The sequence below is a fragment of the Cottoperca gobio genome, chromosome 10, assembly GCF_900634415.1.
Source record: "Cottoperca gobio chromosome 10, fCotGob3.1, whole genome shotgun sequence".
Taxonomy (NCBI): domain Eukaryota; kingdom Metazoa; phylum Chordata; class Actinopteri; order Perciformes; family Bovichtidae; genus Cottoperca; species Cottoperca gobio.
The window spans coordinates 15,249,123-15,262,434 of record NC_041364.1 but is presented as its reverse complement, the minus strand read 5'-3'; the positions used below and the strand labels follow the sequence as shown (position 1 = coordinate 15,262,434).

Sequence of the window (13,312 nt, the reverse complement as noted above, 5' to 3'; positions counted from 1 at the left end):
GTTAGTCAACACGCCGCATACGTCATATCCGGTCTTCGCCAACGCTGTCAAAGCTAGCATACGCGCAGATTTACTTGACAGTACGTTACACTTTTGAGGAAATATAAGCTGGTAGTTTAATTTTAACACGACGCGATTGATTCTCTAAAGGTTTGTGAATATGCTTCTAATGTTCAGTATCTCTGCAGTAGCTGCGTGTATCGGATAATTTGACTTCAAAACAGCAGCCGAAGCTAAGGGCACGTTGTCTTTTTTGTCAGGCAGACAACGCTTAAACTGGGTCACTCGGTCAAGAAACGGTGTCTTGCTTTAGCACAGATTTAAGAAAAGAAACCCATTGATCCCGCAGTGAGGATGCCATGCCACAATCAGCAACTGAACAATGTCAACAGTGGGCAGGAGCACCCAATGAAGCAAGTACGATTTGCAAACAACAACAACAACAGCAGCAGCAGCAGCAGCAGCAGCAGTAGTAGTAGTGTGCCTGCAGTGCTGTCCAACTCTGAACCAACTGATGCCACCATACAGGCTGACAGCAGCCAAGATAACGTGGGACCTCAGCTTAAACTGCTCCCTCTGAATGACCAGATCCGTGAATTACAGACCATAATCAGAGACAAGTGAGTCCCTCCTCCTATCTGCACACAGAGACCACAACAAATCGGTTGTGGCAAAGATTAAAGTATTGTAATAATATTACACTTTTGTATTGTACCTTTCATACAAAAATGCAGCTGAACAAATGGACATAATGAACTTAAAAACAGGGATAAAATACCATAATTAATGGAAAATATGATGGAAAATAAAACGCTTGATACTAATAGTATTATTTTATTTTATTTAATCCCATTAAATGGAATACTTACCCATATTTGCAGCATGCACATATACATCAATAGAAATTGCAGCAGCATCAAAACGGTTTTTAAGATGAAAATTCAGAAAGTATTTATTTTATACTATTTTTATGAAAGTGCACTATTGACATACCAATATGACTCAATGCTTTAAAACTTTAGGTTCTGACATGGAGTAGTTGTAGATCAACACTGGTGCTAACCTAATGAAACATTGATATTGATCATGCGGGGTGATAGGCTGCTATAATTTAACCTCTTCAATCCAACTGTCTCGCCAGCAGGATGTTCAAGCACATGCAGCTCATGCTGTGCAGCCAAACATCCTTCAAACCCACAGAACTGTATCCAATTTCCAGTGGACGCCCCAAAGTAAACATCAATAGCAAATATGTCTGGATGAGATTTTGGAAATTTAATGGAATGAATATGTCGTATAATATGAATACACATCAAGACAGTGTGGAGCCTTAAAGTTACTCAAAAGTAAATTATAGGAAAAAGGATGTTAAAAGGTTAAAAACTGTTTCTTAGTCACTGTCATAATAAATAATAACTACCCAATTTTGAAAGAACGCTATCATTTAAATTTTGCACATGCATTAAAATAATATTAGTGTTATGAACAATCTCACACATAGAGGAATGATCTCAATCAGATCCACACATTGATGTAAAGTGTTTAGTTTGATCGAGATCAATGGAATTAGGATGCCCAGTACAAATACCACACATTTATGTATCACAACAGGAAAGATAAAGTGGGTTATATAACTAAATGTTTATATTCACATTTTCAGGACAACCAGCAGAGGAGACTTTGTGTTTTGTGCTGATCGACTGGTAAGCTTGTGACTTAATACTACATACTGTACGTGTATGCTTATAAGCTCCAAGCTGTAATCTTTTCCTTTCTCCAACGACAGATCAGACTAGTAGTTGAAGAGGGTTTGAATCAGCTCCCCTACTCGGAGTGCACTGTGACCACACCAACAGGTGAGGGTCTCTAGCTCGCGTACCAGAGTCAACGTTTAGGGTTTTAAGGTTGGACACAGAATCTGAGCTCACGCATTTAAGATCTATTTAGGAGCTCACCGATTGTTATAGCGAAAATGCAAAAATAAGTGCAGGGCACTCATCCTGTGTTTTACCTCCACCATGTGAGACTGCTGGGCTTGTTCAGAGCAGCTACATTTTGTGAATGTTCCTATTTCATTTTTCCCTCCAGGGTATAAGTATGAAGGTGTCAAGTTTGAAAGAGGCAACTGTGGAGTCAGCATAATGAGGAGTGGTAAGTTAAACCTGCCATATCACACCTACTAAATTAGAGTCTCTCTTTTGTAAGGCCATGTATCATGTCTACCATGCATATGTGATTTGTGTCTTCGTGCTGTACATTCCGTTCTGCACATATTCATCAGGTCAGGCGTGCGCTCGGGATCATTCACTTTTCACTTTTTATCAGCAGTCAGTTCTTTTCTCCAAGTGAAATTGATTGATAATTTTAATACTAAAAAAATACAATAGAATAATGTAATTCTGTGCTTTGCAGAACTTGTTCTCTGAAGGTATCGCAGTCAGCGACACACTTTCTTTCTCCGTCAGATTTAATGAGAATTTTATGGCTGTCAAATGCGAAACCTCATGCGGTTATTGAAAAACTTATATTGTCCCTTTATGACAGTAATTCTAGGGCAGAAAATGTCAAATGTAGGCCTGTTGGACACATAGCTGAAATACTGCATCTTAAAGGCAACACACATCAGCACTGTATGACGCAAGTCAAAACATCTGCGCCTACTGTTTTCTATCTGGTCCACACAACGGTTGACACTTCTCAATGTCTCAGTATACAACGCTGTCCTATTTTTCAATGACGGCATCCCAGAAAAGCAGCAATTGTATCGCATATGCTTATCAGATCAGCGCATCCAGGCTACTGTACCTTTTAATACTGCTCTCTGCATGGTGCGTCCGGTAGGTTCTGCTTTCGTTGGACATGGGCTTCTGTGTGTCACATTTCCCACATCTCTCTCATCTCACATCACATGTTAGTGCAAGGCTATTGATGAAGAAAGTAATGCAGGCACACTGGCTCTAAAACAACAAATGTACTTAACAATATTTCAATCCCAGGTGAGGCCATGGAGCAGGGTCTCCGGGACTGCTGCCGCTCCATCCGCATTGGAAAGATCCTCATCCAGAGTGATGAGGAGACACAGAAAGCCAAGGTCTTCTATGCCAAGTTCCCTCCAGATGTGTACAGAAGAAAAGTGCTGCTTATGTACCCCATCCTTAGTAAGTAACACAGGGCTGAGCAAAGTTAATCTTACTGATGACAGTTAATCGCCCTCAGTAGCACGTAAATGTCAAGGGATGTCTATTTTTGTGCAAATGTAAAAACGGTTTCATGTATTTATTCATTTTGCAAAATCTCCCTTGAGTTGACCTTCATCGGCAAGTCTGCTTTTCCACATCATACCAGCCTATTCACACTGTTCTGATAATTATAGCTCTCATGGGGGAAATTATACACTGTCTGTGAGATGGCCACCAAGCTGCTGAGTAGCATAATGAGGGCCAACAAAAATAGTATCTTAATAGCCCTGGTTTCCCAATGTCAGAAAGCAGCATTTTTCTGTTCCGTTTTTCTTTTAAATATGATGGGGACCAAGCCAGGTTGAAAGTATGTGTTTCATTATGTCAGAATAATGGAACATATAGTTACATGCTAACAGGTTCAGAAATGAAAGCCTGCCAGGTGCCCAGACACACGGACAGATCTATCAGCAGCTCAGTACCTAGAGATAACTAACGTCATGCATCAGCTATGTGCAAACTGTCAAATTATTAATATTATCAACGCTTGCACAATTGTATGTTGTAAACTGCATATTTGTATGTTTTTAATTGTGTTTTGTTTTGTGTTGTGTTTGTACCTTGCTGTATGGAAAAAATGCCAAAGAAAGAATGTCCACTGAGTTGGTCATCTAATCTAACCTTTTTATTTCTTTTTCAAAATCATGTTGCATCATTAACCAAATACAGTGTACAAGTGACTGAGCAAGTTTGAAATGAACACATTTATTATTGTTTTTCTTTCCAAGTTTATTACTATTATTTCTAAATACAGTACGTAACCCTTCTCCATCCCCTGCTGGTTGTTTTAATACAACAATGAGTGTAAACAAAAATATTTATAAAAATAGCATCGTGTTAGCTTGCATTTACACATTGTTTCCGTAAATAAAGTGACATTGTAAACATTTGAATGTGAGCCGCCACACACAAGAACCTCACATTTTCTGTCTGCAGGTACCGGGAACACTGTGATCGAGGCGGTGAGAGTGCTGATCGAGCACGGAGTCCAGCCCAGACATATTATCCTCCTCAGCCTCTTCTCCACGCCTCATGGTATGCCAACACAGCCACCAGATCAGTTAGTCTTCAGTCTCTTCTCCTGTTCCTGCTGTATCATTATACTGCTGGAAACCACAATGCTGCTTCTTACTCAGCAGTTCAACCAACAATGGTTTTATGAGAACCAAGCAGCATATTTGTATTCTTTTTTTAATTGGACCAGAAATAGTGATCTTATAAGTTTTCACTCCATTGACTTGTTTTGTTTTGTTAACCCTCTAGAGCTTAACTGCCATCATTAAACCAACATATCCACTTGAACACACAAAATATGAAGGGCATGTTAACATAAAGTCTTCGCCACTCCTAGTGTCGACGTGCTGAGAGGATAATGTAGCATGCATAAGCAATTAGCACACTCTCCATTACGATCATTTTCATTTATACTTACCGGTAAATGAATGTGAATTCACTCATGGCTTAATGTACTTTTGCACCTTCCTGAAGGCTTAAAATAGGAGAACTTGTTTAGCTTCACGAGGGACGTGTTAATTATCTTGTGTGCACCATGATGCAAGCTGTGGTTCAGGATCAACTGGTTTTCGGTTATTTGCTTGGTACTTTTTGATGCGTTCTTCCAGTACTTTAGAAATGTATTGAACTGGACTCTACTTTACTGATGTGTTTACTTTAATTGAGCCTGACTACTGTTGAGGCTTAACAAAGTAAAATACAAGTTGAAAAAGTTTGGCAATGCCGTGAAGCATTTAATGAAAAGTCAATGGATCACCAAAGTCAGGATTCATCCTCTGGGGGTTAATGGCACGGCAACGTAATCATAGAAATAGGCCCTATGGTTGCTTTTGCTACAGTTTAAAACTTTTTACTTTTTCTCCCAGGAGCCAAATCTATAATCCAAGAGTTCCCCGATATCACCATCTTGACCACGGAGGTCCATCCAGTGGCTCCGACACATTTTGGACAAAGATACTTTGGCACCGACTGAACCGAAGACAACCTGTGGAACATGACCTGCAAATAGTTTTGAGTATATTTTGTCTTGTTTATTTAAATGCATCTCATGTTCTCCTTGTTGTGCCAAATACTGCTACTTGATCTCCAAAGTTCCTAAACTGATACAAAATGATTAATCCGATCGATTGTATTTATTGTGGTGTATACTCGTGCTAAAGAAAACACTGAACCATATAAAGAGTTCAACTTGGATCAATTTATTTTGCATGTTACAACAACTGATGGAAAATAAAGAATTTATATGTGTTAAAAGACAGAACAGCGAATGAAACAGTATCAGTACTTTTGGTGTTTCAGAGGTGTTAAAAAAAAAAAGGGACGCGCCACAATCACATACTCCAAAGACGATTCAAAAGGGACCATACTGTATGTGCTCTAGCCGTATTGAACTCCTGTCTGCAAACTGGGTATGATTTGTCATCTTCTCATGTTATAAATATCCTACTATTTGATAAAAGCACATTGCTTCAATAGTTTATTTCAAGTCACTTGATGGAGCAAAATATACAGACACCGCCTGCAGCAGTTATGAATCAGTGAACTCAATACACAGGGAAAAAAGCTGAAGATTATAACAATAAATAGACACGAGACGACATGAAACACTCAGCATCCACATCTTTCCTAATGTTTTATACATGCTTTCAGACACTGAGTCATACCTCAGATAATGTATGTTATGCATTCCTCAGACATGAGCAGAATTTGATTCAGATTTCCCAACACAGTAGAAAAACAGATCTGGATGAAGCAAGTTAAAGTGTCGACATCAAACAGCATCAAGGTTCGATGAAGGTCTAACTTTTTGTACTTAAATAAATGAGTGTACTTAATTACAGATATTTTCAACTAAGAACACTGGCTAAATACACACGTTAAACCAAACCGTTTCATTGTTATTAAAACATTTTAAATGCATAAACATATGTAGAAAAAAATGTAAAACATTATATTGCAGAAGATCGCTCGACCAACCAGTGGATGAGGATCAGTCGTTATATATAGATATAGATATATACACAGTTAGCTGCATGTTTAAAAAGATCAAAAGTGATAACAGACAACGAACCTATAAATGAATGTGTGCCTATGATGAAAGCTGCTTTCACGTCACGTTCCTGTCACAGAAGTGTAACCGTGCTAGGGATGGCTGATATGGTAGAAAGACAAGATTGTGATAATTATTGTTAATAAATGTCTTATCAGTTTTTCCTCGTATGATCATCCCGGACCTTAAAATCAAACCGATTTTTTTTTTTAAACATATATTTGAAGTCATGTACAGTTTATTCAGGATGTCACACCACTGAAAAATGATAACCATGATATTTAGTTTGCCATAATACTCTGGTTGAGACTTTAGCATGGTTCTCAAACATAATGAGCTGTAGTGAATCAAAGCTACAAATGAATGCTAGTTCTGTGTTTATTACAATCACCAGTCTGATCAGACATTGGTAATGGCATCACTATTAATGCTGAAGTACTCTATTAAAGCATAACATGAGAGGTTGTTTCGTAAATAGGTGCCCAAAATGTTGGCATAGTCTATTCACAAGCAGGGGGCCGAATACATTCTTAGGAGAAATGGACTCCGAAAACACAAGAATAAATATATTAATAAGGCGGAGGTTAAGTCGGTTAATAAAATATGTTTGTTCATTGAGAAAAAAAGTCAAGTTAAATCTTATGTTAATATACTGCAAGACCCAAATGGGTAGAGGCCAGAGAACTGAATCACTATAAGAGACCTCTGGAGCATTATGGGTGTTAATTTATATCCCACCACCCTGCACAGTCCAAGCTCTAAGGTGAAACACTGAAACAGAGGCATATAAAGTAATACAGTGCCAGACAGAAGTTCCCCAATTAACAGTAATTTATAATCCTACAGAGGCCAGTACCTTGAGATGAACAACCGGAGGGATATAAAATAATAAATAGCAGTTATCTTTTTGTATGCAAGGTAATGTTTGACAAGTTTTTTGTCTGAATCAAACCGTTACTGTTGTCCATGAGAGGAGAGGTGATGCTACTGGATGTCCATTCAGTTCTTCTATCATCATTATGTAAAACACAGGTAAAAGTGGCAATGACAATCCAAATGCAGGTTTTTAAATCCACACGTTTGGCCCCCCTTCAGAATTTTTGTCAGTGTCTGACGATCCACGTGATATGGAATGCACTTGCCTCGTGGTACACAGTGTGTGCGAAATTAATCTACATCCTCTGTACCAGTGTAGATTGTTCTTACATTACATTACTATTCCTCCATCTCAATGGTAACAGAGGGGTCATGGTCCTCAACTGGAATGATAGAAGAAGAAAGAAGTTTCAGCGTGCATGCAGCAGGAAACATGATGTTGCATGTGACCACCAGGTGGTAGCAGAACGGTATGCAAACAGCAAGCTGTTGTGCAGGGGGAGATGGGTGACTCCAGATTACTGAATTTGAACACATTTTTGTTTTGTTTCATAAAATCACGTCTCTGAGGCTTTTTCCTCCGAACTATCCCTTTAAGATGGATCCAGCTCAACTGCATTTGTTGATGCATTTTAAGAGCATTTTATTTTGGAATTGGAGAAATCAAGCGAGAACAAATGAAGCGTGGTCATTATATTTTAATATGCAAAAATAAAATACAATTTTAAAAAGACTTTGCTAACAACTTAGTGTTGCATTATGGTTCATAAGTAGCATACTTTCTAAATGTGGCAGATACATCAGTGGGGTTGAACAGCAGGGGAAACTAAAATAACATTGATACTATTAATAAGTGCAACTGTTTTGGTAATGCACGTTGGTAAACTTGATAACCTCATTGTTATGCTATTAGGATTGTGGCGCGTATTGGGACATTGGTACTTGTTGCATGCAACTACAACCACAGTGTCTATAGAAGCCAAAATCAAATTCTGTTTCTCTGGTTGTACCAATCAAACTCATAGTAGTCCATCAAAAGTATGAAATCCATTTTTTTAATGGATTAGGTGTTATGTTATTGTAGGGAAACACACAGAAGAATAGCACATTTACTAAAGTTACACAAACTCTACAGACTACAACTAAGAAATAGTGATCAAGTTCATCAGGTGACATTGTTGGAAAGACCATGTGGAAATATTCACATGACAAAATGAATGTGACTCACCCAAGCTTCCCTCCTCAGAGCCATCATCCGACTCTTCCCACATGTCTTCATTAGCTAATAAGGGGTTGTGGGACTCAGAACTCCGATTCTTCAAGGGGAAATAGTGTCCGTTCCCTTGGCTGACGTGCACAAAAGGAGATGTAAGTTAGTTAAGGAGCCATGGCCATTACCTCGTCCCATCCACTCCTTCTACATTTTGTTCTTTACCTCCAACGCTGCTACATGTAAAACGACTCTGTATTCCGCAGACAGTCAACTTTATATCTATCAACTATCCATATTCCCTGTATTTAATTATATAATTGACTATTTATGTTTTGTTGTCTGGTTGAGTATTGTAATCCTGTCTCAACTGCAAACCACATTTCTCTTTCATTGAAGTTCTAAAATGTAAGAAGATGAGGGGATCTTGATGTCTCTTGCCAACAAATTCACCTTGTGAAAACAGGGATGAACCACAGCCTCCGATCCTCTCCAAATACCTGCTGCAGGTTTCTGCGTATGCCGACATTAAAGCCATTTCTGTCTGGTCCACTGACAAAAACTGGAGCTGAGAAAGCCTCTAGAAAAGGAAAGACAATCAGATCATGTTTTCAATTCTTCACCTTTACGTCTAGAAAGTACCTACATGTATGGGATGGTGAAAGAGCCGTTTCATGAGCAGAATTTAGGGGGTTTCAATCTCCAATAAATACCTAAATTCTCACCTAAAGTGGATCGGTTCTTGGCCACCAACCAACAGTGGTATCCAAAGAGGAACATGAGACTGACGAAGAACATGAGCGCCACAAACATGAGGAAGAGTACATGAAACTTAGCGGGCCCATTTGGCAAGTCCCCCTGGGAGAGAGAAACAGGAGAACGAGAAACTTGAGAAAATGGGTTTTAAAAAAGGTATAACTCATGACACTGGGTTTAGTTCTCTGTTCTGGTAGAATTGCAATAGTGCTGACTATGCGCACCTACAACTTCGTCATATGATTCCATTTTAATGTTTAGCATGAGTGATAATTTGGACTAATGACACTCACCACCCAGAATTTAAGGAAATACTGAAAGACTGTTGCTGCAATGAATACACAATACAGCATGGAGTAGGAGAGGAAAAGCAGGAAAAACTTGTAGTTGGAAAAGCCCACACAGTTGTTCACCCTAAAATAAAAAGAAATTCTGTTGTCAGGGCAAAAATTGTGCATAAATTCCTCCAAACAGGGAAATACAGGAAGAGTTACTACTTACCAGGGACAGTGATGGTCCATCTTCAAGACACACCTTTAAAAGAAAAACACATTTTCTTTCTGCATTTCATTTTGACAGTATGGCAGCTATGTTAAAGCTGTCGATACTAACCTTAACATCATACAAATACAACTTTTAATGCAACCTTCTTTACATGTCTTCTGACAGCAGTCTGATTTCTTGTGGTAAACCTTTGCTCCGATTGATCATTAGGATAGTCTCTCAGAGAGATCGTGTGCCAACAAAGCAACACCTTCTAATTAGCACAACAGTCCCAGGCCAACAAATATCTCCTTGCCTCTGGTAATCTCTCTAGATGAATGGATCGAGGAGGAAAGAGTGACTTACGTTTCACAAACAGAGCAGTGGTGACAGCGGTCAGGCTTCAGTACCTGGCAGCGGTCGCAGAACCTGATAGCTAGAGACAACAGGATGGACAGTTGAATGATCGACATTTGAGCTGAGCTTACCCTTCACTTACTTCCTGTAGTCTAGAACTTAGTCTTATCAATCAGCACTAATGAAAGAGATGCATTGGCTGATTACTCTGGATGGGGCCTAATTGCCGTATTTTACTTCTTTTCAACGCACACAGATTATGTGCGAGATGACAGATTGTGGCTGATGTACCCCTGTTTCGACATATGGCAAATAAGTGAATAATACCATATGAAATCATATCCTTGCAGAAGTAAAATATAAATTGCATGAGAGGACAATTTACCTCCGGACTGAGCTCGACTAAAGATGGGCAGTTTCTTTGCGATCTCAACCAGGATTTGTTTCTGAGCATCTGGCCTCTCTTCCATCTCGTATCTTTGCTTGTCTGAGTATGACAGCTGAAACTTGAGCAACAAACATGATCACGATCAACAATCAATTTGTTTTGTATTACAGATGTGTTAAATGGTAAAAAATAAATCAATACAATTATGTTCAGCCTGTCATCTCAACAGTCCAGGATACCTTTTTGCATGGTGATGCAGGGGGGGTAAAAATGGACTTCCAGTAGGTCCAGGAGAACATCACAAAGCAAACATGAAATACCAGTAGATAGGCCACTGCAAGCACACAAAAAAGGACAACAATTTACAAAACAACCATAAAATAATCGTGCTGGTCGCACAAACATGTGTTGGTAACTCACCCTTTTCCAGTGTGTTGGTGAGCGTAACTGTAAAACAACAACATTGCATAATAAAAACCCATGCCAGAGACAAGCAACAGTGTAGCTAACTGTTACCACGAATAGTTTTATTATTCAAGAGGAACAACATTTACCGGCTAACACGACTAGCCAGTTTGACAGGTTGTAGCTAGGAGGCTTAACAATAGCATGTGTGTGAACACTACCCTCTTAGTGAAATGACAAATTAAATTACGTATCACTTTTTAAAAAGCTTAATGTCATGTTAACCAAGGAATAGCACACACCCTTAACCACATCCGCCTAGTTTGCTAGCTCCTATCCTGTCTTTTAATTTTGTCAACACTGCTGTGCGGCAATCTGCGATGTCTGCAAATTAAACGGTAAAAATCATAACAAACGGACTCAGTTTCTCATACTTACAAAGACATAGCTCAAACACGTAGGCGTAGTATGACCACAACGCCACGGAGGTTATTATAAGAACAGGTATCCAGGAGAAAACCCTTTGACAGCATCTCAAACCTCTGGAGAGAGCCATGTTCATCTAATCTCTGTTCTTATCTGCGATCGACTACCATTCCTGGGCTTTATCCATCAGTGATATCGGCGAGCGATTCACCGCAGGAGTGAAGCGTCTACGTTACGTCTTTTGTACAGAAGACACACCACAGTAAAAATTAATTTAAAAAACGTACATGTGTAAATATTCAAATGAATGATGGCTGAATTTCAGTTAGCTGCTTAAGTTTTAGAGTCCTGCAGGACAAGATAACAAATGAAAGCACAAAAACGTTATTAATTAATTACACTAAATTATCTGCATTCTGTTTAGGAATCCACTATCAGTGTTCACTTTTGTCTGAGACATCAAATTGTTTGACTTAATCAACTTAATTAAAGTACAGGTGGCAGTTTATTTTACTCCATGGCACTGGCATACAGACTTGACCTATAGTCTTAAATGTATAAAGATTTACGTTTGCTCTATGAGCTCTGGCATTACTTTCTCTAAGCAGAAAAGCAAGATCTTACATGTAAAATGGGTCATTCTTTTTGAATGTGTGCCTAGTCTTCCACCAGTGGAGTTATGAGTACAGAGGCATTACATTACACTCATTTGGCAGATGCTTATTTTTTTCTTCTATAAGGCAGCTTAAGTTTTATTCCCACGGATACATGGTGTACATTGGGAGCAATGTGGGGTTCAGGGACTTGCTCAGGAAAAATGATAACTCGCTCTACCACCACAGCTCATGCCACCAAATGCAGCCTTTTCACATGAGTCCTGTAAGCTCCTGCACATTGGAGCGCGAACAAACTCCACCAATTTGTTCTCCATTCATTTATTAAATAGTGGACAGCAGAGAGCTGACAAGAAATGAGGGGAGACAGATTGGGAATGAGGAACACTAGCTAACTTTAACATAACTTTTTCAATTAAAATTACTCATGGGTGTTTCATTTGTAGGTTACACAACCAGCTGGATTTTTGCCAGGCCCCCACACACATACACAAGCACAAAATAAACTAATTGTTTTGCCCTCCCAAGAACAAAATTGGATCAACATTCTTTGAGTATAAAACACTGCTGTAGTTAATTTACTTTTAACATTAAGACTGATATTCACCTTCTCCATTAAAACGCTCTGTGAATTACATCATTTTGGGTTGTTTCTTATTTTATTTTAATATGATAATACTGCATTGAGTTACTTTTATTTCTACCTTCCCAAATTCACACATCAAGTTTTTTTGATTTGACTGGATTCAATTATAGTGATACTGGGGGTCATTTGGTGCATTGCAGCAACAAACAGTAACAACATGAATCAAAGGAAAGAAATAAAAGTGAAAATTAGTACTTACAAGCCCAGAAATGTTGACATGTTGTGTATATTATAGAAATAATGGATTCCAGTAAAGACTTGTAAAAAACACTATTAGTATAAATAGCAACAACAAGCAGGCAATGACAAATGCAGTGTGAGAGTTGTAGATTATATAACAAAATATAGTTTGACATCTGTTTATAAGAAAGAATATGTGGAAATATGTACATGTGTAGTATTTCCACATTATTGGGTTACAAGATATCATATACTATATACTACATACAATATCGGAGAGACAGGGTTCCACAGTTTAATAAGGTTAGTACAGAGCTTAATCCCAGATCAAATGTACATCGAAGGGTCTCAAATAGTCTGTGGTGATTGTAATGGTATGTTAAATGTATGTGTCTTTGTTTCTTGTCTTACATTTTTTGTCGTTTTTTTGTCTTTGCTGATGTTGTAATTGGAGCTGCTGTGATACAAGAACAAGGTCAGACTTGATCTGACAATAAAGTATCATCATTATTATATATGAACTGTGCGAGCAGTATCATATACTGCAGTGCACTGTGGGTCAGAGGTAGTTCATCTTGTAGCTGCTTCAGCTCCCCCTGGTTACCCGAGTGTGAGCCTCTTTGGTCAGAAAGTTCTGGAAAGTGTGATCGATATTTGCAAAGTGGCTT

General features: G+C 38.6%; 2 protein-coding genes across 3 annotated transcripts; one reads left to right on the top strand and one right to left on the bottom strand.

Moving 5' to 3' along the window:
* The first annotated feature begins 2 nt into the window (after window positions 1-2).
* On the top strand, window positions 3-5,801 carry uprt (uracil phosphoribosyltransferase (FUR1) homolog (S. cerevisiae)). 2 transcript variants are annotated; one of them, XM_029442132.1, is made up of 8 exons: window positions 11-150; window positions 261-620; window positions 1,661-1,703; window positions 1,787-1,856; window positions 2,089-2,151; window positions 2,997-3,158; window positions 4,176-4,274; window positions 5,120-5,801. In XM_029442132.1, the coding sequence occupies exons 2-8, from the start codon at window positions 355-357 to the stop codon at window positions 5,224-5,226; spliced, it is 810 nt and encodes a 269-aa protein (XP_029297992.1). In that variant the 5' UTR covers window positions 11-150; window positions 261-354; the 3' UTR covers window positions 5,227-5,801. The 2 variants fall into 2 exon arrangements, with proteins under 2 accessions (XP_029297991.1, XP_029297992.1); XM_029442131.1 differs by having other exon boundaries at window positions 3-620.
* A 306-nt stretch (window positions 5,802-6,107) lies between these two features.
* On the bottom strand, window positions 6,108-11,400 carry zdhhc15b (zDHHC palmitoyltransferase 15b). Its single transcript, XM_029442130.1, has 11 exons — window positions 11,217-11,400; window positions 10,794-10,820; window positions 10,613-10,707; window positions 10,371-10,491; window positions 9,995-10,064; window positions 9,647-9,679; window positions 9,439-9,559; window positions 9,115-9,247; window positions 8,843-8,969; window positions 8,408-8,526; window positions 6,108-7,562 (listed from the first exon to the last, which is right to left on the bottom strand). Exons 1-11 carry the CDS (start codon window positions 11,338-11,340, stop codon window positions 7,519-7,521), a joined length of 1,014 nt encoding a protein of 337 aa, XP_029297990.1. The 5' UTR covers window positions 11,341-11,400; the 3' UTR covers window positions 6,108-7,518.
* Window positions 11,401-13,312: the final 1,912 nt, after the last annotated feature.